General features: G+C 35.9%; 1 protein-coding gene across 1 annotated transcript; it reads right to left on the bottom strand.

The window, feature by feature from the left end:
- Nucleotides 1-615: 615 nt before the first annotated feature.
- On the bottom strand, nt 616-27,001 carry LOC140136814 (non-structural maintenance of chromosomes element 1 homolog). Its single transcript, XM_072158413.1, has 8 exons — nt 26,932-27,001; nt 13,823-13,951; nt 12,814-12,929; nt 10,152-10,229; nt 8,444-8,584; nt 7,714-7,830; nt 5,768-5,900; nt 616-3,389 (listed from the first exon to the last, which is right to left on the bottom strand). Exons 2-8 carry the CDS (start codon nt 13,935-13,937, stop codon nt 3,310-3,312), a joined length of 780 nt encoding a protein of 259 aa, XP_072014514.1. The 5' UTR covers nt 13,938-13,951; nt 26,932-27,001; the 3' UTR covers nt 616-3,309.
- Nucleotides 27,002-27,898: the final 897 nt, after the last annotated feature.

Here is a 27,898-nt window from a genome sequence, read left to right as displayed (position 1 = left end):
TCTTCATACGCCCATGGTCTTTTTGTGGGGGTTTAAGTTTGTGGTTGCCTGTTTAACCTTAACTTTTTTTCATTTATTTATTTATAAAATTGACGCAAGACCAGGCACACCCAATATTGAACAAGCCAATAAATCGAAGGATTGCCCTTACAATAAAATCAAACCATAACTAGAAAATACATGCAAGAAAAACATTATTATGAAAAAAATGAAACATAAAATTTGGAGAATTTATAAAGGAGGTGGGATTGGATGGCCAATTTGAAGGCCTGGAGGAAAGTTGCATTGACAGTAGCCTCTGGGAGATAATTAAAATGGAGGAGTAAAAAAAAAAAAAAATTATCTCTGGGACAATGAAAGCAGGTAAAAAAAAAAAACAGGGGATGGATGACAATGAAAATTCCCTGTCATACAGTACTTGCAGGGACGTAGCCAGGCTTATTTGAAGGGGTCCGATTTTGAAAAAGTGGACATTTTTTGGACCTTTCCCCACCAAGAAAGCATAAAGAACCTAATTTTTTTCGCATTACGCTCGCAGATGGACAAATTTGGATATTTTTTAACAAAAAAGTCACGGTCGCATAAAGTGGACCTTTTTAGCCTTTTGGATTTGTAATTTGGGGGAAGGGTGACCGCACCCACCCCCTGCCTACACCCCTGAGTAATTGATTAGGATTTTGGTCGGTTATTGTCTACAATTATTCACTAATCTACAATTTCTTCAGTATTGCTACTACACTGCAAAAAGTGTGTTTAAAAATTAAACACTTTTCTAAACATTATCTTGCAGCACATTTTTTAAACATGTTTAAAACTTACACCTGTGTTTAGGAATTTGATGCCTTGTGTTAAAAAAATTAACACATGTTTTGAAATTTGACATTGGTGTTTAGAAATAAAACATGTTCAGAAACGTGGTGCAAGAAAAGTGTTGAATTTCTAAACACAATTTTTGCAGTGTATGCAATTGATTGAAATGAATGAATTATTATTACAATACTGATTTTCCTTAAAACTAAACAACAAATACAACATTAATGTGAATATACTGTTTTCCCAGATGATACAGAACAATCAATTGGGTCCAGCATTCGAGTCCTCCATACCCGAAAGCAAAATACAGCTCCAACATGCACAATCAGTACTGTGCCATTGTGTGTAGTAGCCAGAATACGGATTCTGCTGTTTACCAAATTCATAATGATACCGTAAACGTTCGCCTAATGGCGCACCAGGGATCCTTTACCTTGGGGTAAATTTCATGTACAAATAGACAGCTCCCTTCTCTATAAATCCCAATAAGAATTAAGGGTATGTGCCCTTCTTTGCTGGTGTGTTTTATGAGAAGGCACTTTTAGTTTGTGCCTAAAATTCCAGTTATGTCAAGGGAGCCCATAGCGCCATTTATGAACGTTTACGGTATGTGAAATCAGATTTGCCCCACAATGCCATTTTGGCACTTTTTAGAAACTATCTAGCATACTGCTTTTTCCCAACCAATAAAAAAATAAAAATATTATTGCCAAATGTTTTCAAGACTTTGTTAATTTATACCCAAGGTCTGTGTCTAGTCTGATGTTTTGCATACATTCTTCCTTTGCAAGAACTCGATGGCATGGCAATTTTGCAAGGAATTGCAAAATATCAGGGACTGGAGATAAAACCCTGATCAAAGGTACTCTTTTCACAGAAGTCATAGCAGAGAACATAAACACACAGGAAGAATGGGAAATACAACATTTGTGGAAAAATATGTACATAAGGCACTGCTTCAATGGTGCAAATATGTGACATGATCAAGAGGAATGAGTCACATGTCCGCAATTTTCAATAAGCAGTTTTTTACATCGTATTCTATTTACAAATGCTACATTTTGATGCAAACCCCATCAAAATCGGACATCTAGTTACTGATGGCTGAAAACAATGGCTGAAAACAAAAGAATTTGAACACTGTTTTTGCCAATATCTCAAAAACAATATTAGCGACATCGACTCATTCCCCTTGATCATGTCACATATACTATTTGAAAATACACTACCAACTTTGAAAATTTCAACTTTAATAATAACCAAATTTGTCAGTGTAGGTATTTTTTCAAACAAACTACACCAGCAAATAGTATGCAAACACTTTCATTGAACAGACTTAGGAAAAAAAATTATGAGCACACATGTTTAAAAGTAAGTTCAAAGACAAGAGTTTAAACCATATTTGGTCTTAGTTCACAAAATAAGCCACTATTTTCCCCAAAACAGGCGTTTTAGCACATTTGTACTAAACTTCAGATTCCTAGACTCATAACTGTTTTTAAAATGTATACTTTTATAAATGCAGGAATAGCGATGTCTAGTTGTTGTGGCATGCAACATTTAAGCAATATGGAGAGCAAACAGCATCCTTAAACCCATGAGAACTACCTGCCTATTGGTCAAAAAGAAGTTTTCATTATCAATTGGACCAATCAGCAACATTGTTAAAATAATTCCACCACACAAAAAAATTGGGGTGAATTATTTGCAAAGCTCCATTCTGATTGGTGATTAAAATGAAGATATTTTGTAATTGACCAATCAGAGGCAATGTTAGATCAGGGGTTAAGACAGCTACTGAATTCCTGTCACTTACAAGTCTTATTACATGATCTCCTGCTTGTATACGCCAATCTGCCATCTTGCTACCAAAATAAGGTTATCCATGCAAATGTAAGCTCAAAAGTGCCTCTTTGTTTTTATCATTTTTCTTCCATTTCTACAATCACAGATGTAAATGGCAATATATCCATTTCCTGAAAATCCATCTGGTCCATCAGAGGGCTTGCATGCGGTATTGAACATTTAGGGGGGTTTGTCCGGGAAAGTAGCTGCAGGGTATCAGCCCCCCCCCCATCCTAAAAAAGTTTTTTGGCTCTTTTTATGACAAATTATCATCATCCAATTCTGGAAGTGCAAGAATTTTTTTTTACATTCATTTCCGGATTTTTTTTTGTTTTGTTTTTTGTTTTTTGCAAAATTTCCGGTAATATCCGGAAGACATACATCCCTGCACAATACTTTGGAATGTTTTTATAAAAAAAACTACCCACAAACACACACTTTGTTCAGTACACATGCACAGTATGGCCATGCCTGGCACATCCGGGAATTAGAAATGCAAAAAGGGCTAACAGTCAAATGATCATCATGTACAGGCATGTCCCCCTTCACACGTGGCTAAATAACTTTTGAACGATTGTGACGTCAGCTTTAGAATCCTTTCTTTCACCCTGAGATAGAGTTTCTTTGCACACTTCGTTCCTGTGTGTTTGGTTATACTCTCCTGTCTTTTCTCTTTCTGCTAGTACTCGCTGTCTGTCTGGATTGAGTTGGTTGATCATCTTCATCTTCATCTAGAAAGTTAACAAAATACACAATTGATTATTGATTGTAAAGTTGCTCTAATGCTCTGCGTTCTAGCCAATGGCTTCAACATAAAAAGTCCAAAGTTTTCAGACATTTTCTCAAAATATCAGGCGTTATCTCAAGAACCTCTGAACCAATACTAGACTTGTTTGTACTCATTTTAATGCATTTCCATGTCGATTCTTAATATTGCAACCCAAATATGGTCATGAAAATGTACAATTTGGAAATTTTTTAATGTTTAGAGCAAATTTGAAACTTGTCGTCTGCAGTTGACACTCTGTGGTCATCAAAATGAGAATGTCAACAAGCAAATTGGGCAATTTCAGTTACAATCCACAGAACCATTACTAGGCTTGCTTGTACTCATTTTAATATGGTCATGAATATGTACATTTCTGAAATTTTTGAATGTTTAGAGAAAATTTGAAAATTTCAGTTTTAATCCATACACCCACTATAGAAGACATGACCTTAATCATCCACAGAGGGATTTCAATTTCAAATGAGATTACCTGAATGGGCCACTCCACACAGTGTAATTTACCCATTACCAACTTCAAAGTAATGCGCCATATTGTCTTAGCTCCAAAGCTGCAGCACCCATATTTATACAACAGTCAAATATGTTGAAAAATCACTCATGAAGTTTCATGTTCATTTATTTTTTAATTATTATTAAATTATTCAAATGCTTATATTTACACCATAACGTATTTGAGAATAAACATTGACTTTGTTGTATATTTTTACACCCTGCTACGATTGGTACACTCAGTCAGCAGTACTAGTGTTTCTGCATGATCAACATAATCCATGCGTGCATAGCTGACCCCCGTTCACACACACACCCCCACACACAGCGGCCATGCGAAAGATGGATTTTTAATGTCACAAAAAACAACAGAACCGCCAAATATGCAACGGACCCGCCTCACAAGCTTCAGTGCATTCAACGCTACGATAATACACAATGTTAATTCGAGATAGACAGTGACATTCATACTTTTTAATATTTTAAAAATTTAATATTTGCAATTAAGAACTCGTGTTTTTAAACGATTCTGAATTTTATCAATGAAAATTCAGCGATGACGTCATTGGGTTAACGATTTTCCAAATGCTGATTGGTTGATTGCGTTACTGTCAGTGATCTGTGCATGCACGGTACGGAATGATTTTTCGTATGGGTAAAATACACTGTGCTCCATTTGAAAAGTGTGTGAGATTAAGGTAATATGTTCTATTGTGGGTATATGAATTTTAACTGGGAAAAGCAAATTATATACTTGTAGAGCATTCAGGATAGTTGGACAACCAGGTTTGGTTACTGCCAGCATCAACAAAGTTCAAACTTACCCAACTGTGTGCACACCATTCTATATCAATACACAATGTTATGATGAGTCCCCTTTTTTCGTCAATTATAAGCTGAACACACTATAGAGGCAAACAACAGGTACACTACCAACAGCAACAAGCCCGAGAAAGTCTGAATAAACTATAGAGTTTTCTTATAATTGGGCCCTTTCAGCCATTGATGGCGTTTTGCCTCAACTAACTAAAAACAGGGACGGATTAGAGAAGTGGAAAACTGAAAGCAAAGGCGATTGTGTAGCTGAAAACTGAAAGCGAGAACGATTGTGCAGCCTGGCTTAGCTATTTCCGACCTGATTGGAGTTAGCCGAGTCAAAACGCAATCAACAGCTTCAAGGGGCAATTATAAGAAAACTCTTCAGTTCAGTTAGATCAGCACTTGTAAACCAAATGTCCTCGTTTCTAATTAAGGTTTATCACTGGACGACCATGTTTCCTATACGTCCACTGTTATATAGATATTTCTCATGTGTCCTCGCTTGTTAAGGTAAATTATGTTTACAAAAATACATCCGCACACCCGGGGGGGGGGGCACTCACTAAAAATGGGTGACGGGGATGTGCAGCCACATTGACCTCCATTTTTCAACTCCCTCTCACCCAATGACCTCCTTTTTGTTTTACTGAACTCCCTTTCACCCAATGACCCCCTATTTTGTTTTCCTGTCACCAAAAGACCCCCATTTTTCAAAAATTTTGGGAACATTTCTGATAATCTTTCACTGAATGACCCCTTTCTGTATTATTTTTTCTTTAAATTTGTCAAATTTTTGAAAAATTTGTATCAAAATACAAATTTTATTTTTTGACCCAAAATTTTTCCCAGTCACATTGAATTACCCTTTATTAGTCACATTTTCTCCAGTCTCATGGAAAGACCCCTTTTTTGCGCCCTTCTCACTGAAAGACCCCCTTTTGAACTGCTGTCCGCACATCCCCGTCACTTCCAAAGTTGAGTGACCCCCCGGGCCGAACACACCCATCTCACCTGTGCTGGCAAACTCATCAGTCCAAGGCTTCTTGCAATTTGGACAGGTTACATGAGTTTGATTCTGAAAGAACCGTCGGGCACAATAAAAGTGTATTCTGATCCCACAATCACGCTGATAGCAAGAACAACCCTGTATTAAGAATACAAAAGACAACAGAAAGAAGATTTTCGGATTATGTAATTACCGTATTGGTCCGAGTATAGTCCCACCCGTTTTTTATGTGAAAAATTTTCACAATTGGGGGGTAGGATTATACTCGAATTTCAAAAAAAAAAAAAAAAAAAAAATTTTTTTTTAGGACAACCATGAATGATCCTAGCATCTAGGTCTAGGTCCAGGGACACTCCAAAACCGAAAAAAAAAAACTTATAAAAAAAAAAAAAAAAAAAATGGGGGTGGGATTATACTCGAACGTGGGACTATACTGGATTTAATCACGGTATGTTCATGGACACAAAATGAGTTTATGCTGCCATAACATCCGATACAGAATAGCACTTGAAGTAAATTTTATTTATTTAATCTTTCTTTAACCAGGGAAACCCCTTCAGTATCTGGTAAGGCCTAGAAATCTGTGTCAGTCATGTGGATTCTCGCAGGAGAATTTGGCAAAAATCCTTCATTCGCACAAATTTAGGATTGTTACAATTGACATACCGTAGAATTCCGTCTAGAAGCATATATGCCTCTAAACGAGGGGTTTTTTTAACGAAAGATATGAAAGGCCAATACCCTTCTCAAAAACATTGCAATAGATTGGTCTTACAAATATACATGTTTGTACAGCCGCCTTTATCAGTAATATAGTTGCTCAAACTCCAAATTTTTGTTGAGAGTGTCTGCCTCTTGTCTCTTGTGTCAAAAAAACCTCGTTTAGAGGCATATATATGCTTGTAGACGGAATTTTACGGTATCTACCTCCGGCTGCCCAAAATAATGATGACAAAATACTGCCCTCTATCACAGTCACCAAATCAAAAATCAAAGATTGTAATCGGAAGTTTCATGTCTTTCCATGCAAACGAACGACCTTCTTTGCCGTTAAAATGCCCCCTAAAACCAGTATCATTGTACGATATATTAATGATTGAAGTAAATTATACCATAATTCGACATTTTGGGGTTCAGTTGCTTCAACAATGAAGTGTACATGTACATGCAATATTAAAGCCATAATGTGAATTGCTCCACATCAACAATATCGCACTGTCTTAGTATCGATGAAAAGACCAAACATCCCAAAAGTGAGCATCCTTGAAGCTGAGCGTTCTTGGAGCTGAGTATCCCAGAATCTGTGCATCTCAAAAGGTGAACATCAGTGGAGCTGAGCATCCCAAAAGCATCAAAATTTGTTGTCTGTTTAGCAACCCCGGCCTGACTATACGTAAAGTGTTTTTACAGAAGATCACTAAATGGTATGTACTTCAGGGGCCGGGGGCCGGGGGCTATCATTTTCTTCAAAAGGGGGTCCCAAATTTACAAAAAGTCGGCATCAATAAAATTGCGACCCCCCCCATTTCGGCAACAAAAATTTTATGACCCCCACATACAATTTACCCCCTAAACAGGCTCAAATTGTTTTGAAATCAGTCTTTTTTAATAAAATAAACACACAGACTCCTTACATTTTGGTCATCAAAAGTTTTATGACCCCCCTATTTTTCTTTCCAAAAATTTAGGACCACAACCCCACCTGCCCCGGTATATTTGCGATCACCCCTTCCAAAGAAAATGATAGCCACCTTAACCTCCTGAGAACTACCTGCCGATCTAACATTGCCTCTGATTGGTCAATTATGTGATATCCTCACTTTAATCTTTTTTTAATTTTTTTGCATGGTGAAATTATTCTAACAATGTTGCTGATTGGTCCAATTGATAATGAAAAGTTCTTTTTGACTAATAGGCAGGTAGTTCTCATGGGGTTAATACATGAACTCACCCTGAGTACAATCTTCTTGCATATGTTGCAACTCTTGACTTCATCCTGATACACACTTTGCATATAATGCTCCATCTCAATGATGGAGCGGTTGGATAGCGATACCTCTCCTTGCACCTAAATATACACAAAGAAAATACAGTCATGTTACAAAGCAGACAACTAGAGCTTTCTCAGCTTCCATAGTCATGCTAATAGGGAGTTCCTGTGTTTGGGGATAATTAGCAGCCATCTTTCACTCAGGAGATTTTTTTTTTTTCACAAATCCCAAATATTTTTCTCACAACTTGAGCCTTCACCATCCAGGCTGATGGCTTGATCACAAGCGACAGGGCTCAACTTTCAGGGAGTCCAGTTTTGGCCTTGGGTGCCCCCCCCCCCTGCAATTTTGGCTTTGGTGCCCTAGATCTTTGTCAACTTCCAATACATTCTTCATCACTTGTTGGCCTTGTTACTTGTCTTTGCCCAGTGGCCTTGAAAATGGAAATTTGAGGCCCGACAAGTGATAAATGCCGCACTTACAAAACCCATCATCATCTTAAAGTAAAGGTAGGCATCAAAACACAATCCACTCAGTGGCGTAGCGTGGGTCATCACATTGGGGGAGGGGGTACCGACCATGATTGGGGTGGCACCGGGTCTGATTGGGGGGCACAAGCCGTTTTTCGGCAATTTTCCTACGGGACATGCCCCCCGTGCCCTATGACGCTACGCCACTGAATCCACTCACCTCTGTCAGCCATTTATTTCTTACTAAACTCTTCAGCACAGTCTCTGCCTCAGCTTTACTCATTCTCTTTTGCAGATTATTTGTCAAATTGAGGATATCTGTTGAGGAAGCTGCTCCTTCAGATTCAATGATCAAACCCATCTACAAAAAACACAATTTTCAATACATTTATTTTGTACTCTATCATGGATATATTTTGAAGTTAAAATAAATGTTATTATTTTAATAATTGCAAATATGGGGTGATATCAGGTAATTTTGGGAGTGATATCACTCGTCTGTACACTATCAGATTCCTATTGCTGTCGACCCCAGAGGTACATTACTGCCCAGCTACCTTGTGGCTATTTTTTATCTAGAGTACCATTGCAGTACCAACCCAGTACCAGTGTGTGTTTTACATTGTACTCATTTAATTCTCATGTGTGTACTCTAGACCACCAACACAAGGTACATTGTACTCTACCATGTCTACACTCTACAGTACTAATGAGGACAACAGTGTACCGCTGGGGGTGGCAGTAATAGGAATTTGGTAGTGTACATTATTACACCTCACATATATTCATTAGAGAATGCCATTAATTAATTGGTCAGACACAACCCAAGTAGACTGAACTATCCCCAGTATCTTACCGGACGATAGTTTTTCCCCCTATTCATAAAATTTAGAGACAAGTGTTCGTACTCCCTTTTGTAACTACTAAGTAACTGTTTTGAGTGAATGTTACATCTTTTTCTTCTAATGCAAGAAACTATAACAAATGTATCTTCTCTTGGAAATACCACTGTACCAAAGAACACAAGAATAATATGCGATCAAGCAAAATCAGTCAGAACTCGGAAATATTGATTTTGAGATATAGCCAAACAAAGGTAGTATTTCCTTTTGTTTCCTCCTGTTTTGGGAACTCTTTAATTGCCCATATCTTTGGAACTGGTTGCTCAGTTTTAATGGGGTTTTCTGCAAAATGCAGTTTTGTAAATGCTTTTTACTATCCTGTAATAAACTGAAAATTTAATATTTCTGAGTTCCGACTGATTTTGCTTGATCGCATCACATATAGTGAATGATGATTTACTTTGCAATTGCCTCATTAACAAAAAAAGCACAGGTAAAAATTGGTATCAAAAACCACATCTGCATATATGATAAATATTTGAAAACTAGAAGGAAAAATTGCCCTAAAATAAGAGCAACTGGCTAGTGGCATATATTTCAAGACAACCATTGAACACATAAGTCAGCAAAGTAAAATATGTCTTTAGCACCTGTGATACATCAGTGCACACCTGTATCTGTTGTTGAGTATGATAACACGTTTAATCAGCCCGGGGAGTCATAAATTATCCTCTTCATTTGGATCAAGAATGGGTATGACAGAAGTATTATGCATGCAGTACTTACTATTCTTTGGTTCACTTCAACTTCGGTAGTGCCGTACGTGCGTATTATGCCGATGGCAACATCAAATCAAGCGCATAAAGTTTATCGTGCAGAGCGTACACGTACAAGGAGGTTTGTCGACATTCTTGCGAATGCGAAATAACATTGACGTCACTACCGAACTTGAAGCTAACCAATACACAGTATGGCTAGCTGTCTCTCTTTTTAGAGCACACATGTGCATGATAGATGCATGCTCACCATTACATATCGATATATTAAGACAGTAAAATATTGTAAAAATAATACAGTGAAAATTACCATTTTCTTGAACAGCTCCAGTTCATTAGGTGTGTAGTCTGTCGAGAGTCTACCAAGCTCAGATTCTGTTGTTCTGACCTGTTTGCACACAAAAAAGATGCACAATATTAATCTTGCTAATTTTCCTTTTAGAAAAGAATCTTAGAAATGCCCTAGTATTTGATGGTTTCCTTTGATTGGTGCTACTTCCTATTCCAGAAAAATACAGCACTAATTTTTGGGGATTAAAAAAATAATATCCTGTTTTGACAAATGAAACATAGCTAAATCCTAATCCTTTAGTTAGTCCTAACTGGCAATAAAAGTAGAATTTTAATAGTTGGCCAATTTTTGGAAATAGGGCCAAAAACATGCATTTTTAGGGTGTTTTTCGTATGCATGTATGCTGTGAAAATCAAGCAAAAAGACTTAAACTAAGCATTCTAATTTTGGGAAAGACATGTTTCATTTTTATAACCAATCATTTAATTATAGTAACAAAAAACTGAAATTTGAGTAAAATTTTGTCAAATACTCAAGATTTTGAGTGCTTAGACTTGTCTTTGATTTTTGTGACACGATTGTCAGAAAACATGCCAAAAATGCAAGTTTTTGGCTCTTTTTTGTCAAGAAATTAGTAAAATAGTGAACTTTTTCTTTAAATATCTCCAGTTTGAGTTAGTACTAAATAAATGATAAGGATTGAGATTGGGCAGACTTTGATAATATTTTTTAATCCCAAAAATAGTGCTGTATTTTCCTGGATTGGGGAGTAGGTTCAATGTTCAAACAATTAAATAGTGTTTAGTACAATAAATATTATTGAAATCTGTTATTTGCATACTTGCATTTGAATTGCATGGCGTGAGATATTGTGGAGGGGCGCTTCAGAATCTAAAAGTGTGGGGGGTAGGTAGGGACAAAATTTTAACAGAGGCATGAGCTTTTAATATATTTACATGCGAATGTGCAAGTATTGGCAGACTTGCGTGAGATTCTACTACCTTGGGGTGAGCGTGTGAGAATGTACCCCAAAGTGTGAATGTTGCAAGACAGTTGACAGCCCTGTGTTGATGAGTAATTGAGTATGCCCACAGATTCACAGCTGACTCTCTCCTGCCTACAAATATGACCATGTTAACTTGTTAACAGTAATTTGACCAATATTTGGAAATGTCTGAAATTGTTGAAACTTGGTCTTTCATATTTTAATTTTCATCATTTCGCACACACTTACGTTTCAGGTAGGGAGCGATGGATAGCCTCCTAATGAAGGCACTTTCATTTATAGGATGTTATCAAACTTAAATTTGTCCCCTTGCTAGCAGGGTGAAACTTGTGGGTGCCAGTCTCGCAATGCCTTACAATCAATCTTACTTTGATTTAATAGAGGGTAAATCAACTGTAACATCAATCATTAGGGTTTGTGAAACAGACTACTGATGTTGTCAAAATATATACCCATCCCAAAAAGAAAGTATCCAGTTTGATTTTGGTCCATAAGTCAAAGATGTGGTCTTAAATCAAGGCCAACCAAAAGTATGTTACAGATAAAAAATTTTCGTATAGTTTGATACTCCAAATCGATGCCGAATTGATGACATTAGGTCCGTATGCACAAAAGAGTTAGACCAGGTCTAAAGTTAGACCTGGTCTAAGTGGAATTTAGTTCCATCAGGAATGGTCCTTTACTCTTATTTCCTTCCTAGAGTAGCTAGCAAATTCTTAAAGCAAAGATTTAAATGCAAAGTTAAAAAATAACACAAAATAACTTAAGCAAATGTTAAGGAAAATGTCTTTTCTTCTGGGACTAAATTCCACTTAGACCAGGTTTAACTTTAGACCCGGTCTAACCCTTTTGTGCATACGGACCAATGAATGCACTTACCCAGGATTTTAAACTTGCAGTAATTCATATTGATGTGGTTTTCCTGTTTCTCAAGCTTCTTCATAAAGGTACACCATGACAGACACAACTAAAACTGTTTGACTTCACTTCATGTGTTTTATTGAATACAGATACTCTTTTACTCCATCCTCAATGTTTTACCATTCACTCTTCACAGTCAATATCTGGTATGTCCTCCTGCTGCATCAATGACTGCCCCACATCTGCAGCGCATGCTCTCAGTGAAACAAAATTAATATTGAGCAGCAGGACCAAATCCACAGCAAACATTGAGGTGATTGCATTCAATAGGTCATTTTTGTCATGAATTCTGCATCGATTTGGACAAATGGGGTATCAAACTGTGCAGAATAAATTTATCTATAAAATACTTTTGGTAGATCTTGATTTAACACTCCTTCTTTGACTTATGGACCAAAATTAAACTGGATACTTTCTTTTTGGGATGTGTTTATGTTCCTGCATGCCTACTAATAGTAGTTACTGCATGCAGCCTTTTGAATGGATGAGTGTGTGGCCATGTATCTTTTTATCATGTTTAAAATTATGTACATTGGCAAATTGGTTTTTTAAACATTATTGCTGCAATATTTTGGTTGTTTTTAGATTACTTTTAAGGTGTAGTTTTAATATACAGTGTCAATTTTATATTGTATATTTTATGTATGTGCATTTTCCTTTTTTAGTTGTTCAATGTAAAGCGCAATGGGATGCAAATTGCGCTATAGAAATATTGGTTTATTATTATTATTATTATCTGTTATTTACACTCACCAGAACATACACATTAGCACCACTGACTTCCTCCTTCCCTGTCCGAATCTCCATAGACACCGATTGGATGTTTGGATTTATGTCTCGTATGAAACGTTCTCCACTTGTTTCTTTCTCTAAAGGAAGAGGTGAAAATAAGGTTATACATGCCACAAGGTACAGCTATAGGGTTTTGTATTTATTACTTGAATTACAACAACAAATGGATTACAAACACTTTAGTCATCACTTGCCATCACACACTTTAACAACTGGAGCTCCTAAAACCTCTTTTCTCTTTCACAAAGACAATTTTATTTGTATTTTGTTGTTTTTCACATGTGAATGGGCTTTTATACACTTTTTATCCCTTGCCCATCTGTTTTGTTTATAGTTTCACTCATTGTCAAGCAGCTCTCAGCAGCGGTGAAACACTTGATTGGCCCTCCAGAGCTCTTTTAAAAGTCATCAGTTTGACTCCATATAACATTCTGTTCAATGTTCATTGACTTTGTTAATGTCTGTTAGGCTATAATTGTTCACCAGTGGTGGGCTTTATATCACTCATACATAAACTCTAGACAGTTCATTGGTTGATTACCATTTGTCATTTTTACTATCACCCTATCCGTGTGATAGTCTTTACCATCATAGTGCTCTGCCGTAGTGCGCCTGCGCCAAGCCGTGCGCTGACTCTTGGACTCGCCGATTTAGTTATGGGGTGGAACCCAAAATGTGAAGTATATCACGGCAAAACATGGTGATATGATAAAGAAAAAATGTATTTCATACCTTAAATAGTATTTTAGTAATAGAATTTATGCATGAGTGATATAAAACAAATATTAACTGTCTTAAATTTGTGTAATGGTCGAAATATAATCACTCGGTGAAAGATGCATTGTGCCATTCCACTCGCCGTTCCGGCTCGTGTAATGGAACAATCCATCTTTCACCTCTTTCACCATTTGTATACTATACCACCCACCCACCTTAGCTATAACTCTGTACACATACATGCCTTACCTACCTTTGAAATAATCACATGCATGTTTCGTTACATCTCCCAACTCTTTCTCTGTCAGTATGCCACGTGACATGAATGTCTGAACGATGAGACGGTGTACATCTGTCATGTTGGCCATGTTTAACAGTTTTTCTAAAAAGGAGAGAGAAAACAATAAATCATGCTGAGATTAGTACTGTATGTACCTGTCACTTTAACATACAACTAAATACAAGTGACGTAGATGATGATAATGATGACATAATAATCTAGTACAAGGAACTTATATACGTTGTCTTCATTCATCATAATCTGATACTGTCCATCCAACTTACATGGCGAGCAGCAGGGACTGTCTTTTGGAATTTGCAGGAGAGCATTAAATAGCTCTTCTGGGGCCTTCAAGGAGAGCAGTTTACAGCATTTACAATAGAATGTAAGGAGAGCATGGTCAACTGAGGAGAACTAAAAATCACTCTCCTAGATCAGATTTAAGGGGGTACTACACCCCTGGCCAACGTTGTGCCTATTTTTGCATTTTTCTCAAAAATTATAGCGCATTGGTGACAAGTAAGATATGTATATTATAGGGGCAAGGACTACAACTACTGCACTGAAAATTCAGCAACTCAAGGCAAGTATAGTTATTGATTTATTGATCAAATATTGGTTTTCCTCATTTTTGACTGTAACTCCACAACTGTTGTCTGTGCTGAAATAAAATTTCCAGTGCAGTAGTTGTAGTCCTTGCCCCTATAATATAAATATCTTACTTGTCACCAATGCTTTGTAATTTTTGAGAAAAATGCAAAAATAGGCACAATTTTGGGCAGGGGTGTAGTACCCCCTTAAGGAGAGCAGTAGAGATTGATTGCTCTCACTCTCCTCAAAAGGCAGTGGTCAATTTTGAACCAAATTTACAAAGTCAACTAATACCGTAACCACCCGGGTATAAGCCCACCTTCAGTTATAAGCCCACCCCCTATTTTTCAAAACATTCTGGGAACAAGGGTGCACTCGGCTATAAGCCCAGCACTAAATTTTGGCCAAGTTCTTAAATCAAATCAATGCTTTTCTCTCACATTTAAGAACAAATATAAAAAAATATCAGTTGATAATTAACATTCCACACTTAGAATTTTAAGAAATTGACAAAGATAATAGAAATTACTGGTACATTGGGCATATAAAAATGGGGATGATTTGTCTTATTTCTAAATTCAAGTACTAGCCCCTCCTCAGTTATAAGCCCACCCCCATTTTGAAGTGAAATCTGCCATCTAGGGGGTGGGCTTATACCCGAGTAGTTACGGTAATATAAAATACATTATTTAACCCTAACACCCAACCTTGCTTTTTGCTATCGGAAGTTAATGAAGAAACGAAAATGGAGAGAAGATGAAGAAAGAAGTCACTTGGCACCCCTGGGATTTTAACCTTAGACTCCCCGCATGCCAAGCACACGATCACCGACCGGTAGCCACACAGGTAATGCTGTCCCCGCGCAGTGATTCTGTGAGCATATAGCACTTGCGGTTATTGCGTCATCGCAGACCCTGGGCTAGACTCTCTAGCTGATAGGAGGGAGGACCATTGTCGTAAGTTGGCCGAAGGGCTTTCTGCTTCTATTCGAACAAAAGATCTCATCCCTCCTACCAGACTGGAGAGTCATGGCAGGGTCCTTCGCAATGCAAATCAAATCTCTCAACTTTATGCAAGGACCGATCGTTTCAAAAACAGTGCTATTCCATACTTTATCAATTTATTGAATAACTAAATGCCCTGAACTGTTTTGCATATTCTGACTTTTTAAATATGGAAATATTGAGGCAATTTTAGCATTTTAATGGTGTGTATTTATAATGTTTTTGAATGATGTCTTGAATAAGTGCAATACAATGTATTTTATTTTCTATCAACAGCAGTTGCTGTATTTTTCTTAATATTGATACTGTATTTTTTAATGTTTAATTGTTTTTAATATTGTAAACCACTTGTAATTTGGCCTGAGGGCCACGATTTGTGTGTGAATAAAATATACTATATACGATTCTTGCATGTGCAGTGGTATTCATTGTGGTATTTTGTAGTATTTATGGGTGTTAGGGTTAATATATTCCAACTCCAGTGACACTTCATTCATTTCCCTAGATCTTTGGATGAAAGAGAAAAGCTGCAAGATTTTGCACATGTGATTACCAAAGAGAAAGCAGTGTCACTCAAATGTTGGAAGTTCTCGGATGGGATACTCTCGCTGTCAGAAGGGAGAGAAATCGTCAGCTATGTTTTACAAAATCCAAAATGAGTTGGTAGGAATCAAAAAAGAAGCCTACATTCAAACCTCTTCTGCTGCGGGTTTATTAAGAAATCACCACCTCCATCAAGATGGACATCTATAAAAACTCATATTTCCCGAGAACTGGCAGTGCATGGAATTCCCTCTCTCAATCCACTTTATCAGCCCTATGAGACATGAGAATCCTGGAGTCCATTTCACACTAAACGTTTAACCCTTCGTAGTCTCGAGTAACCATTCGTAAAGTTACGAATACTAAATAGGCCTACATGAATACTGATACTAGACATAACAGCTTACGAAGGGTCATGATGACTTGATGAGGAATGAGTGAATGTTTAGTCATCCAGTAGTTTCAAACCGAGTTTTGGAATTAAATCTAATACTGGAACTTACTATTTGCAACTATTGCTACGTTGCATTTGGTATCACCAGACTTCATCAGGCAACTGACCCGCTGGGCTGGTCACGTGATAGCTGTCTAGTTTTCCAGTAGATTTAATTCCAAAACTCGGTCATGATGAGGGTACCGTTCGTAAGTATTCAAATGGAACTTTTTCGCACCCCCCCCTTTTTTTCAGATCGCACAAATTTCAGGGTCCCCCTTTTTGACATGAAAATTATGGGTCAACCCCATAGAAAAGCATATAAACTCCAGGGAAAATTTGTGGCCAATTTTTCAGGCCCCCCCCTTTATAGGAAGGTCAAACTTTTAAGTGCCCCCTTTGCATCACCCCCAAGTACTACTACAGCACAGGGCAATGAAAATGGGGGAAAAGGTGTTTGTGAATGTGAACGGTAATACTTAAATATGATTCGTCTTCAGTTACGAACGACTTCGAGACTTACATGTATGAAGCTTTGTAAAGTTTAGTGTAATGAACCACTGATACAGATTTCTCAACGAAATAGAATATTGTCATGATGATGATACATCACATTGATCATGTGATTGTCACACACACACTGGTCACCTGGTGCCATGTAGTACAGGGAACCCATACCGTAGTAGCTCTGCACAACGTATGGGTTAAAATCTATACAAAAAGCTTGTGCTCTGCACAACGTATGGGTTAAAATCTATACAAAAAGCTAGTGCAATGCAATTGCATGATTTTGCACTAAAAAATACAAGGCTCCTGTAGCCTAAATTGTTGCATGTTTGTCATAATATTAATAAACACAGCTACTTGTAATTCTTGCCTTAGTTCCAATAATTGGAACTCACGGCTCCGACCGTGAGTTCCAAGGAGCTACGTGTATGTGGCGCCGCAATTTAGCGTGCATTCATCACCATATTCACATGTAGTCGTGGAGTGGACTTTTCTCTGCTCATAAAAATCACTCAAAAATCATCTTTTTGAATATTTCTTTGGACAAAAGCTGATGCGTAGAATAAGTTAAGCAATCACAGATGACATACATCAGTGACACAGGTTTCTAAAGTGAGTATTTTACTAGATGGTCATTTTCACGGTAAAGGGTGTAACTTTGGATTTTTAACATTTTAATCCGTAGTGTTCTAATAAAACCACAGAATTCCATGATTTTTGGCCACATAAGTCATCTAGTTAGCAGCTACCTTGGGTAGGATAATCAGCTTTGGGAGTTACTGCGTTCAGTTTTAGCAGGCTTAAATGTACTTAATATTGCCATTTTGAAAAACTATAAAAAACAGTAACATTTTTGTAAAACCCTGTGTTTTCTTCAGTTAGTTCATGAATAATTTTTCTTATCCTGAAAGTACAGTCATATGTTCAGTAAACACTGCCACATTAGATTTAATTGTGAACAGCCCTGTATTTTTGAGAACCGGACTTGATATTTGTCGTTTCGAGGCTTCATTTTCCCTTAACAATTGTTAACAAACTTTGTGGGTGTAGCTTTGGTTCATAATTCTTGGTTATTTCTTCACTTCTTCTTGATTTATAACAGTTGTTATCTTAACTTGAAATGGGTAACAAAAATTAGTCGATTTGCAAGCTTTTAAAATTTTTATAAAATCTTGACTTCAAAGAGCCGCTTTTTCCGTTAACTTTTTGAAGCCTCCGAAACAAACTGTTCAGCAAGCTTGTGCAAATATAAATAAAAGAGCTCATCCAATCTATTTATCAAAATGTAGCAAAGTAGATCCTCAAGTCACATGTTTTTAAATCGTGGAGATATATATCACCTTTGAAAATGGGACCCTATACAAACTATCCGTTAACAATTGAAGCCTCCGAAACAAATGAAGCCTCCGAAACAACAATAAGATTAATTATCATCTATGCATATCTAAATTGGTGTGTTTCATATTGATATCTGCATTGTAATTATTACTTGATATGTGCAGAATGTCATAAATTAAAAAAAAATTTGACATGGTTAATGTTTGAAAAATATACTGATACCCAAAAAGCCTGTTTCGGAGGCTTCACATGCAAAAAACACCATACTTAACAAATGGGTGAAAAAATTAACATGTGATAAATCTACAATATCTGCCGCATAGAATCATTGATTCAATACACACAAGAAAATAACAGCTAGCTTAGATGATCCCAACACTGTTGTTTTCAAAAAAACTACTTCTGCAATGTTTAACAATTGTTAACATGAAGCCTCCAAAACAAAAAAATGACTTGCTGTGATAATTTAATTTTTGTCACAACTGAAATTCAATACTTAGAAGCAAAGCATGAAAATTGGTAATTGTGATATTTTTTACCTATTTTTTATGTCAACTTGTAGTAGTTAGCCAAATATTTTACTTTTATGATCACCTGTGTTGTTAACTGAAGCCTCCGAAACACAAATCGCTTGAATTGCCAATTCTAACAAATAACTCCCAATTTCTGTGAAACTTGGCTGGGAGGTTCCTTTCATCAAGTAGTATTTGTACATGAAGTTAGACATTCAAATTATTTTAGGAACCCAATTAAAACTTAAAAAATATGTTTAAGGTTTGGAAATTTCCATTGTAAATGACACTTGATGTTAAAAATTTTCAAAACTACAATTACAAACATAGCAAAACATGGTATAAAATTTAACTTATATCTGTTGACTTACTTTGGAATGGGATTTCACATGTGGTCATGTTTTTTGAGGTGGGACCCAATTGTGTCACATCTTGCAATTTGTCAAAAATCAACTCCTTTTTTGTATTTCTGATTATATTTCAAAAAGTTTTCACCCAAACTAGTAAAAGTATACATGTTTAGAAAGCATATATTGTCATGATTGCAAATCTGTAAAGTTTGAATGGATATACAGGGTGTACCAAAAAATATACAGGGTGATTCCATTGAAAAATACCGAAAAATTTAAATTTTTTACCGCCCCAATATTTCTACATAGTATATTAAATTGGAAAATGAACTTGATATTTGGAATGTACACAGTTAGTCCTTTCATTAAATGTATAGTTTGCACTATTTTTGTTAAGCCCATTGTGTTATACAGGGTTTTGTTAAGCCCATTGTGTTATACAGGGTGTGAAAAAAAGTTGTAAATTAATTTTTTTAATTTATGTAAAATTTCCCTAAGTGCCATTAAATTTGGAAGATATATTCAAAATAGTTTATAGAATTGCTATAATATCAAATTTAAATATCCAATTCCTATATAGGGTGTTCCAAAAATCAATATTCAGTGAATAATTAGTAACAAAGGTACATGTACAATACATGTACAATTAGCCTACATCAATTAACTATTTAACAATAACCAGAGATCAATATGTCATCAGATTAAATCCTTTGACTGTAATAATCTCCTTTTAGAAGATTTATTTCATATTTCAAAGATAAAACAATATTGAAATTTATTTCACATGCATGCATGCAAAATTACAGCCCATTGTATTGTATGACCCACATTCCACTGCATTAATTAAAAGCTTGTTAAATCCTTAAAGGGGGGTAACCCTATTGGTTTTGGATATGGATTGTCTTTAAAATTACATAATAATATCAAATATCGCCTCCTTTATGCTGCTTTGTGAAAAACGAGAGCATTTTCAGCGTAAATGTGAATAAATAGCCAAATTTGCAATCCAATACCTTGGTATACGTGAATTGCATTCTGGGCAGGCAATGACGAATGCTGACATGCTGTACAATGCCCGGCCCGTATTGAACGGAAAATGGTTTTTTTTCGTACCGTTTAAGAAAAAAAGGAAACAAAATATATTTCCCCTTGCAATATGTACATTTCAAATGAATATAAAAAGTTTGGGTAAAATGGAGAAAAAAAACCCTTCCGAGACCGGGTTTTGAACCGGTACCTCTCGGGTAAAAAACAAACGCGCTAGTCAATTGAGCTATTTAGCACACCACGCTTACCGCTGCCGTTTTCATAACTATATACGGCGCACCGTCGTGCGGTGACTGATATTTCGCTCATAATTCCTCCCAGAATTCCAAAGTATTTACCATTGTTTACAAACTGGTATACCTGTAAAAACCGCTGTGATTCATGATTTCTCCGGAAATACATCGACTTGGAGCGTCAAATTTCAGGATAGTAATGAGAAAAATAGGATCTATTATGTGATACCAAAACCTCATCAACAATGAAAAAAATCGGGGGGATGATGCTGTCGATCGGGTTACGGACCTTTAATTACTAAGTTCATTAAGATTAACTAGGCAATTATAGTTATAGAAAGTTAAAAAATAAGATTAACACTATGCAAAATGCATTTTTACTTCTACTAGGCAACAAAGCGCATACATTTTATTAATGAACATCAACTTCCCATTGGAATTACACAGAGCTCCTCCGCTTCCGGCTCCTCCACTTCCGGCACCACCCCTGACTAATTAACTTAATTAAGCTGTTGTAATTAATTAATACATTTGTTTAATTGTATTTGTTATTAATTCATTAGATTAATAATTTATCTTCAAAATAAGACCAAAACCATTTGTTCATGATGAATTTTAGCAAAAATATAGGAATAAGTAGACAAAATGATTTAGCAAAATGTGACAGCACCACCTTTTTTAGGGTCCCAGTATAAAAAACATGACCATGTATTCCAGCTTTCATGTCATAATTTTCTGAGGTTATGTAAAATACATTTTTTCTTAGATTTTAACCAAAATGTTATGGAAATGTCAAATTTTTATTAGAAATCAAAAGGTTTAAGCCTTGAAACATTATTTTACTGGAATTTAAGTTGCTTCTATGCATGATTTCAGTAAACAGAAACATATTTAAGTGGTTTGAAATTTTGACCCTAAAAATCAAAAGTTACACCCTTTACTGTGAAAATGACCAGATACTAATGCAAACTTGCCAAAATAAAACCCTGAGAACAAGTCCTCAAACGTTTGAAATTTGTAGTTACTACAACTGCTTCTTGCCTAAACTCCTATGCTTGAAATTGTATTAAATTAATACTAAATTATTTATCTTAATATCAAGAATAAATAAAAATTCATTAGCACATGATCCACATCAGCGCACCCAAACTGAGATGGCACTTCAGTGCAAACTTAAAGGAAGGTGACCTGATATATTTGGAAAATCAAATTCTTTAAAACTTACGTATTATAACATATAAAATGTTGTCCCTTTCAAGTAGCAAGCACTCATGCAAAAAGAACATGTAAATGTTTTTTGTAAATGCGACTAATTCCTAATGGAATTACCGACATTTATACAGCGTGATATTGGTAGTCTACGGTGTTTTTATTAATGATAATCATCATGATCATGTAATATATTGATTTCAAGTGAAAGGCCCTATTTTTCTCATAAACATATTGAAATTAGAAGTTCCAACTCGGTGTATTTCCGAAGATATCATCAAAAAACTGCCTTATTAGTCTCAAATATATGACTACATGTAATTCGGCAGTTTTTTGATGATTTCTTCGGAAATATACCGATTTGGAACGCCAAATTTCAATATGTTTATGAGAAAAATATGAGCTTTCATCTGATACCAAAATCAGCATTTTGATGAGGTAAAGTGGGGGATGAGATTGTCAATCAGGTTACCCACCTTTAAATAGGGCAGCACCAATACGAAAATGTCATACTGATATATGTGAAAATGATGTGTCTGTTTTGCCCGTTTTTTTAAGTTTGCGTTGCGAACTAGGCTAGCTAGGGGTATACGTCGAACAACTGAATACATGCACAACGTACGGACCAATATATTTTAGGCCTATAACAAAATGTACATTTTCGTACAATTGTACAACTATCGTTTCTACCCTATGACCTATAAAAGTTACCTGTTATCAAAGTGTCCGCAAAAAACTGGTCATCGCAAGTATCTTTGATGCTGAAAAGTAACGATATTCACGCAGGGACAGGCCGAAAACCTTACCTCGATCGTAAAATCCAGCCCATGCATGTCATAAATAATTCATTATTGCATTGTGTAAATGTCACTGATTGTGTCCACGTATTGTTATTGCACCTGTTAAAGCAGAAGTCATGCTGAATTTATACTCGATCGCTGGATCACCATGTGAATTCGCCTATTAAAAAAAAAAAACCTCTACGACCAGGTTGTTAGAGATAGATAGATAGATAACAATCTTTATTCAGGGTATTTCATTCAGTTTACAAAAACTGGTCTCCCATGAGACCCTGATAATAATTACATAATATAAGATTTTAACAATTTTACATATCAAGAGATAAATTACATTTAAATACAAAAGAATTGAAAAGCAAAATTGAAAAATGAGTACATTATGTACATGTAGGTAATATTTACAAATCAAGATGATAAAATGTATTTTATAAAACATGAATTTTAACAAACAGGAAGTGAAATTTAGTACTAACAGAGGTGGAAAGGTGTGAATTATATGCTTATCTTTGATTTTAACATGTTCACATTCATTGATGTAAGATTAATGCGAACATGAGAAGACAGTTTGTTCCACACTGAGGCACCTCTGTAAGAAAAAGTTCGTTTCCTGAATTATTATTCCAAGATGGCAAGACAAGTGTATTACAAGATTGACTTCTGGTACATTTTGAATGAGTTGAAGAAGTAAAAATAAATTGCCATGAGAGGTAAGAAGGAGCATCATGATGAAGACATTTAAAAACAGTTACAAGAAGCTGTTTATCCCATCTTTCATTTAATCTGTCCCAGGAAAGGGTGTTCATCATATCAGAAATTGGTGTTCTAATGTCGGCAGACAAAAGAACACGAAAGCAAGTTTGTTTTGAAGAATTTGAGAGAATTACAATGTTCAGAAATGCAGTTTGACCAAACAGGACTGCAATAATCAAAGTGTGGGAAGACCAATGCATTGGCAAGTAAATTTAATGTGGCTGGAGGAAGATAGAACTTAACTCTGCGAATGACACCAATACGTTTAGAAATAACAGAAGAAATATAATTGATATGTTCATTCCAAGTTAAGATTGGATCAAATATGACCCCAAATACTTAAATTTATCAACCTTTTCGATAGACTCATTACCATAGATAAGTGAAATGTCATCAAAATTTTTCAAAGTATGATTTGTTCCAAAAAGCATGTACTTAGTTTTCTTAATGTTAAGAGTAAGCTTGTTGATTTCAAACCACCGAGCAATTTTTAACAAACTATCATTCATCTGAGACTGAAGAGCATATGGGTCTGACGATTTGAAAAGCAAAGTTGTATCATCAGCATACATAACACATTTACAATCAATACATTCAGGAAGAGAATTAACATAAATTATAAACAACAGTGGGCCTAAGATCGAACCCTGTGGAATGCCGATGTTTACATTCTTAAAATCAGAGAGTGTAGAGTTAACATTGACTGATTGTATTCTACCACTTAAGTACGACCTAAACCAATTTAAAGTATTACCAGTGACACCATAGCTATGAAGCTTTTGAAGAAGAATTTTGTGATTTACAGTATCAAAAGCTTTTTTGAGGTCCAGGAACAATGCTCCTGTGACAACACCCTGATTCATGTTATTTAAAATGTAATCGGAAACATCAATAAGAGTAGTGGCAGTAGAGTGATTACGTCTGAAGCCAGACTGACAAGGGTTTAAAATGCTATTTTCAGTGAAGAAATTGTAAAGTTGATCATGAACAGCTCGCTCAATAATCTTAGAAAGGACAGGAAGCACAGAAATTGGTCTATAATTATTTACATCATACTTATCACCATCCTTATGAATAGGAGTAATTTTGGCTTGCTTCCAGTCATTTGGAAAACAAGATGTATAAAGCGAAAGATTACAAATATAAGCCAGAGATTTACAAATAACTGGAGCAGCCAATTTTAAAAAGCCTTACATCGAAATTACTAATACCAGGTGATTTGCTGTTGTTCATCTTACAAATTTCATCAAAGACAAATTCAGGTGTAATATAATCAAAACAAAATTGAGCATTAACACAATTACCCAGAGCACATTCTTTGTCATCATAATCATTACTGTTAAATTTAGTGGCGAGACTGTTTCCAATTGATGCAAAAAACTCATTGAATTTGTCCGCAGTTTCTTTATCATTAGCTGTGATTCCCTCATTAGATTTGACAGCATGAATGGAAGACTTATTGTCAGGAATCAACTTTTTAATAGTAGACCACAACTTTTTAGAATTATTTACATTTTCATTAATAGCATTACAACAGTAAGTCTTTTTCAAAGACTTATTCATATTATTAACCTTATTTCTTAACACTTTAGCAGTCTTCCAATCTTCAGGATTGTTGGTTTTGTGTGCTTTCTTGAAGTGGTAATCTCTATCTTTAGTTAATTGAATGAAGTCCCTAGTAATCCATTCAGGAAGTGGTGATCCTTTCACAAGCTTTTCTTTTATAGGTGCATGATCATCACAAACATCATTGAATAGTTCTTTCCAAACACTTAATGCATCATTAACATTATTACAATTTAAAACCTTATCCCAATTTTTACCCTTAATAGAGTTAACAAAATCATTACCATTAAATTTTTTCATTGAGCGATACTTAATTGTTTTTGAAGGAGCTTTTGGTTTTTTTTTTTTTTTTACCAAGTATATTAAGGAGTGATCGTTGATACCAAAACTATGAACACCCGAGTCAGAAACTCGATTAGGATTAGAAACAAAAGCAAGATCTAATTTTGTTTTGGTTGTTTCAGTAATTCTTGTATAATCATCAATAAGTTGCTTCATGTTACAATGAGAAGCAACTTTATTTATTTTACTACTGTTACATTTTTTACATAAATCCAAATTAAAATCACCAACTATTACAACATCATCATAAATAGAAGTACAGTTTTGAAAGACTAAATCTAATTTGTCTAAATAGGCAGCCTTTGAATCAGGAACTCTGTATACAGTTCCAAGGAGAATTGGCCTAGTGTGAGGAAGATTGATCTCAACCCAGAGAGCTTCAACTTCATTATCATACAAATCAGATTTCTCTTTGAAAACAATACCATCTTTTACATAACATAATAATCCACCATGCTCCATTGTTGTTCTATCAAGTCTACAAAATTTAAATCCTTCAATTGTAATATTACTATCATTATCATCATTATTCAGCCAAGTTTCTGTCAAGCACAAAATATCAATATTATTTTCATCAAGTAAAATTCTGACATGGTCCACTTTGTTTAGTAAACTTTGAATGTTAAGATGAGCAATTTTAAACCCCTTAGACATTTTACAATTATAATCAATAAATGGTTCATTACAAAAGGAAGTTCAATGAGACATGTTCTGTAAAAGCATGAGTGGCACCAGTAAGAGGCATTATCATTTTCAATAGATACACAATCAATATGGTAATTTAGAGAGCATTGAATACAAGTGGTTTCAGATTGGGATGCTCTTATTTTACAATTACAAGTTCCACAAATAGAATTCTCAGAATGACTAGCAAAAGAAGCAAAATTAAGCATCGAGCACGCTGACTGGCTTAGCAAATATCCAATTATTTTTGTAAACCAATCAGGTTAGACGTACTTTACTGGAGTGGCGGGTCACATTAATTCATACCGTAAAAGGCCGTCGCCTTCATTGATTGGCTTACGATTGCGATGAATGGTGTTCGCAACCAATCACAAAACGGGTTACAAATAAATAAGGCGCCCATCGGAAATTTTGTACACGCCCATGATGACGTCATGCCACGAGGTAGCCGGAGGCTTCGCTTTCTGCTAGCTTTAAAAGCGAAGCGAGTGGTATAAAGTCAGTTTCACACCTGTGATTTATGGAGCATATCATAAAATCTCTGAGCACATACACAGCGGATTTGACAGATAAAAATGACATTTGCAAAGCTGAGCAACGGGGGTCCATGAAATTGAAGATTATGTAAGTTATTCTACAGGATCGGTAATAATTAACAGCTGGTCTGCTGTATTTGAAGTGCATATTGAAGTTTGTGACTTCGTACGTTATGCGCACATGTGCCATAGATATTACAGGAAGCTTAAATTGGCACGCTTTCCTGCAATTTGTCTGTCGCTTACGAAAGTTATTGGGAGTTCTGGGCACGTCACACTCTGTGACCTCGCTGGGCATAAGCTAGGGGTGCCAGGCCCGGGGTGCCAGGCCATGGAAATCCAAATATTCAGAATTTAAAGTGAAAGCCCCACTTTTGGTTCAAGTTCCTTGGGGAATTAGTCAGGGTTAAAATTTATCCATGTAAATTCTGTTCTGTCAGTCATCAAAGTAACAGGTGTAAGTCGGTTCTTCTGTCAGATATGCAGACGGGGCTTCCTGTTTTATTGTGGATGACTATTTTATTACTATGAGGGATCAATGCTAAAGCGTCTTTCACGATAAAATCCTAGCGATTGTGAGTCGAGCATCGTGCATGGAAGCAAAAGCATTAAATTTTAAGTGGAATTTTAAGCTTACCTCCTCTTCTTCTTTTTCGCGGTATGGCTGTATTTGTAACCTTTGACCTAGGGGAATTCCCAATAAGAAATTACTTTTGTTTGGAGAACTATAGTTTCATTAATATTTTTACATTGTGATAAAAGTTAACATTGTAACACAGTACAAGATAGATCAAATTGAGTTTAAATTTGGTATAATATCATATTGTTGAAATATAACATATATTGAAACGCACACATAATTATATTATGATTTTTTTTTAAAATAATGTGTTTTCAAAAAAGAAAATTGTATGCTAATGCGGCACATCGCTCAAAACACCTATTGAAGTTGTATGACACGAGGCTAATCGGGATAAGAGGGCGCTCGTTAAAATCCTGCGAAATCAGGAAATCAGGGTGCGAAATCCATCTGGCGAAATCCAGGCAATGCTCATGCTCCTTTTCCTTTTATTGCTGGGCTGCATTGGAAAATTTCGTGAAATCCGCGAGCACTTTACGCAGCTTGTGCGCAGAGTGAAGCAATTTTGAAAACTTTTGAATTTTTTTTGCATTTTATTGCATTTCATTTTGCATACCGGTACCACTTTGTCCTACTCTGTACTATTAGGGCCTACTATCAAGGGCGTAAATCGGGTGGGGGACAGGGGGACACGTCCCCCTCACTTTTCAAAGTGGGGGGGACACAATATCAAATGTCCCCCCCACATTTTGGTCCCCACCCTCCAAAAAAAGGAAAGGAGAGAAGAGAAAGGGAGAAAAGGAGAAAAAGAGAAGAGAAAGGGAGAAAAAGAGAAGAGAAAGGGAGAAAAAGAGAAGAGAAAGGGAGAAAAGAGAAGAAAAAATGTTAAATTGCACGTAATTGAGTAGGCCCATCACTGCCCATACCTAAAAATAGGTCTGTGATTATTTTGGGCATTGCTTGTACTGCGGACCCGTCGATATGCATGCAGGACCCGTCACATTTTATCACCAAAGTCAGTTTT

The sequence above is a fragment of the Amphiura filiformis genome, chromosome 17, assembly GCF_039555335.1.
Source record: "Amphiura filiformis chromosome 17, Afil_fr2py, whole genome shotgun sequence".
Taxonomy (NCBI): Eukaryota; Metazoa; Echinodermata; class Ophiuroidea; order Amphilepidida; family Amphiuridae; genus Amphiura; species Amphiura filiformis.
This window is presented reverse-complemented; position numbering and strand designations above follow the sequence as displayed.

What these genes read in the sequence shown, in the direction of transcription:
- LOC140136814 (XM_072158413.1), bottom strand. Translation starts at nt 13,937, where the DNA reads ATGGCCAACATGACAGATGTACACCGTCTCATCGTTCAGACATTCATG. An exon ending in TGGAGCTGTTCAAGAAAATG is followed by an intron (nt 8,585 to 10,151) that starts GTAATTTTCACT and finishes TGTTTTTTGTAG; the next exon opens with ATGGGTTTGATCATTGAATC. An exon ending in GCAAGAAGATTGTACTCAGG is followed by an intron (nt 5,901 to 7,713) that starts GTGAGTTCATGT and finishes TTCTTAATACAG; the next exon opens with GGTTGTTCTTGCTATCAGCG.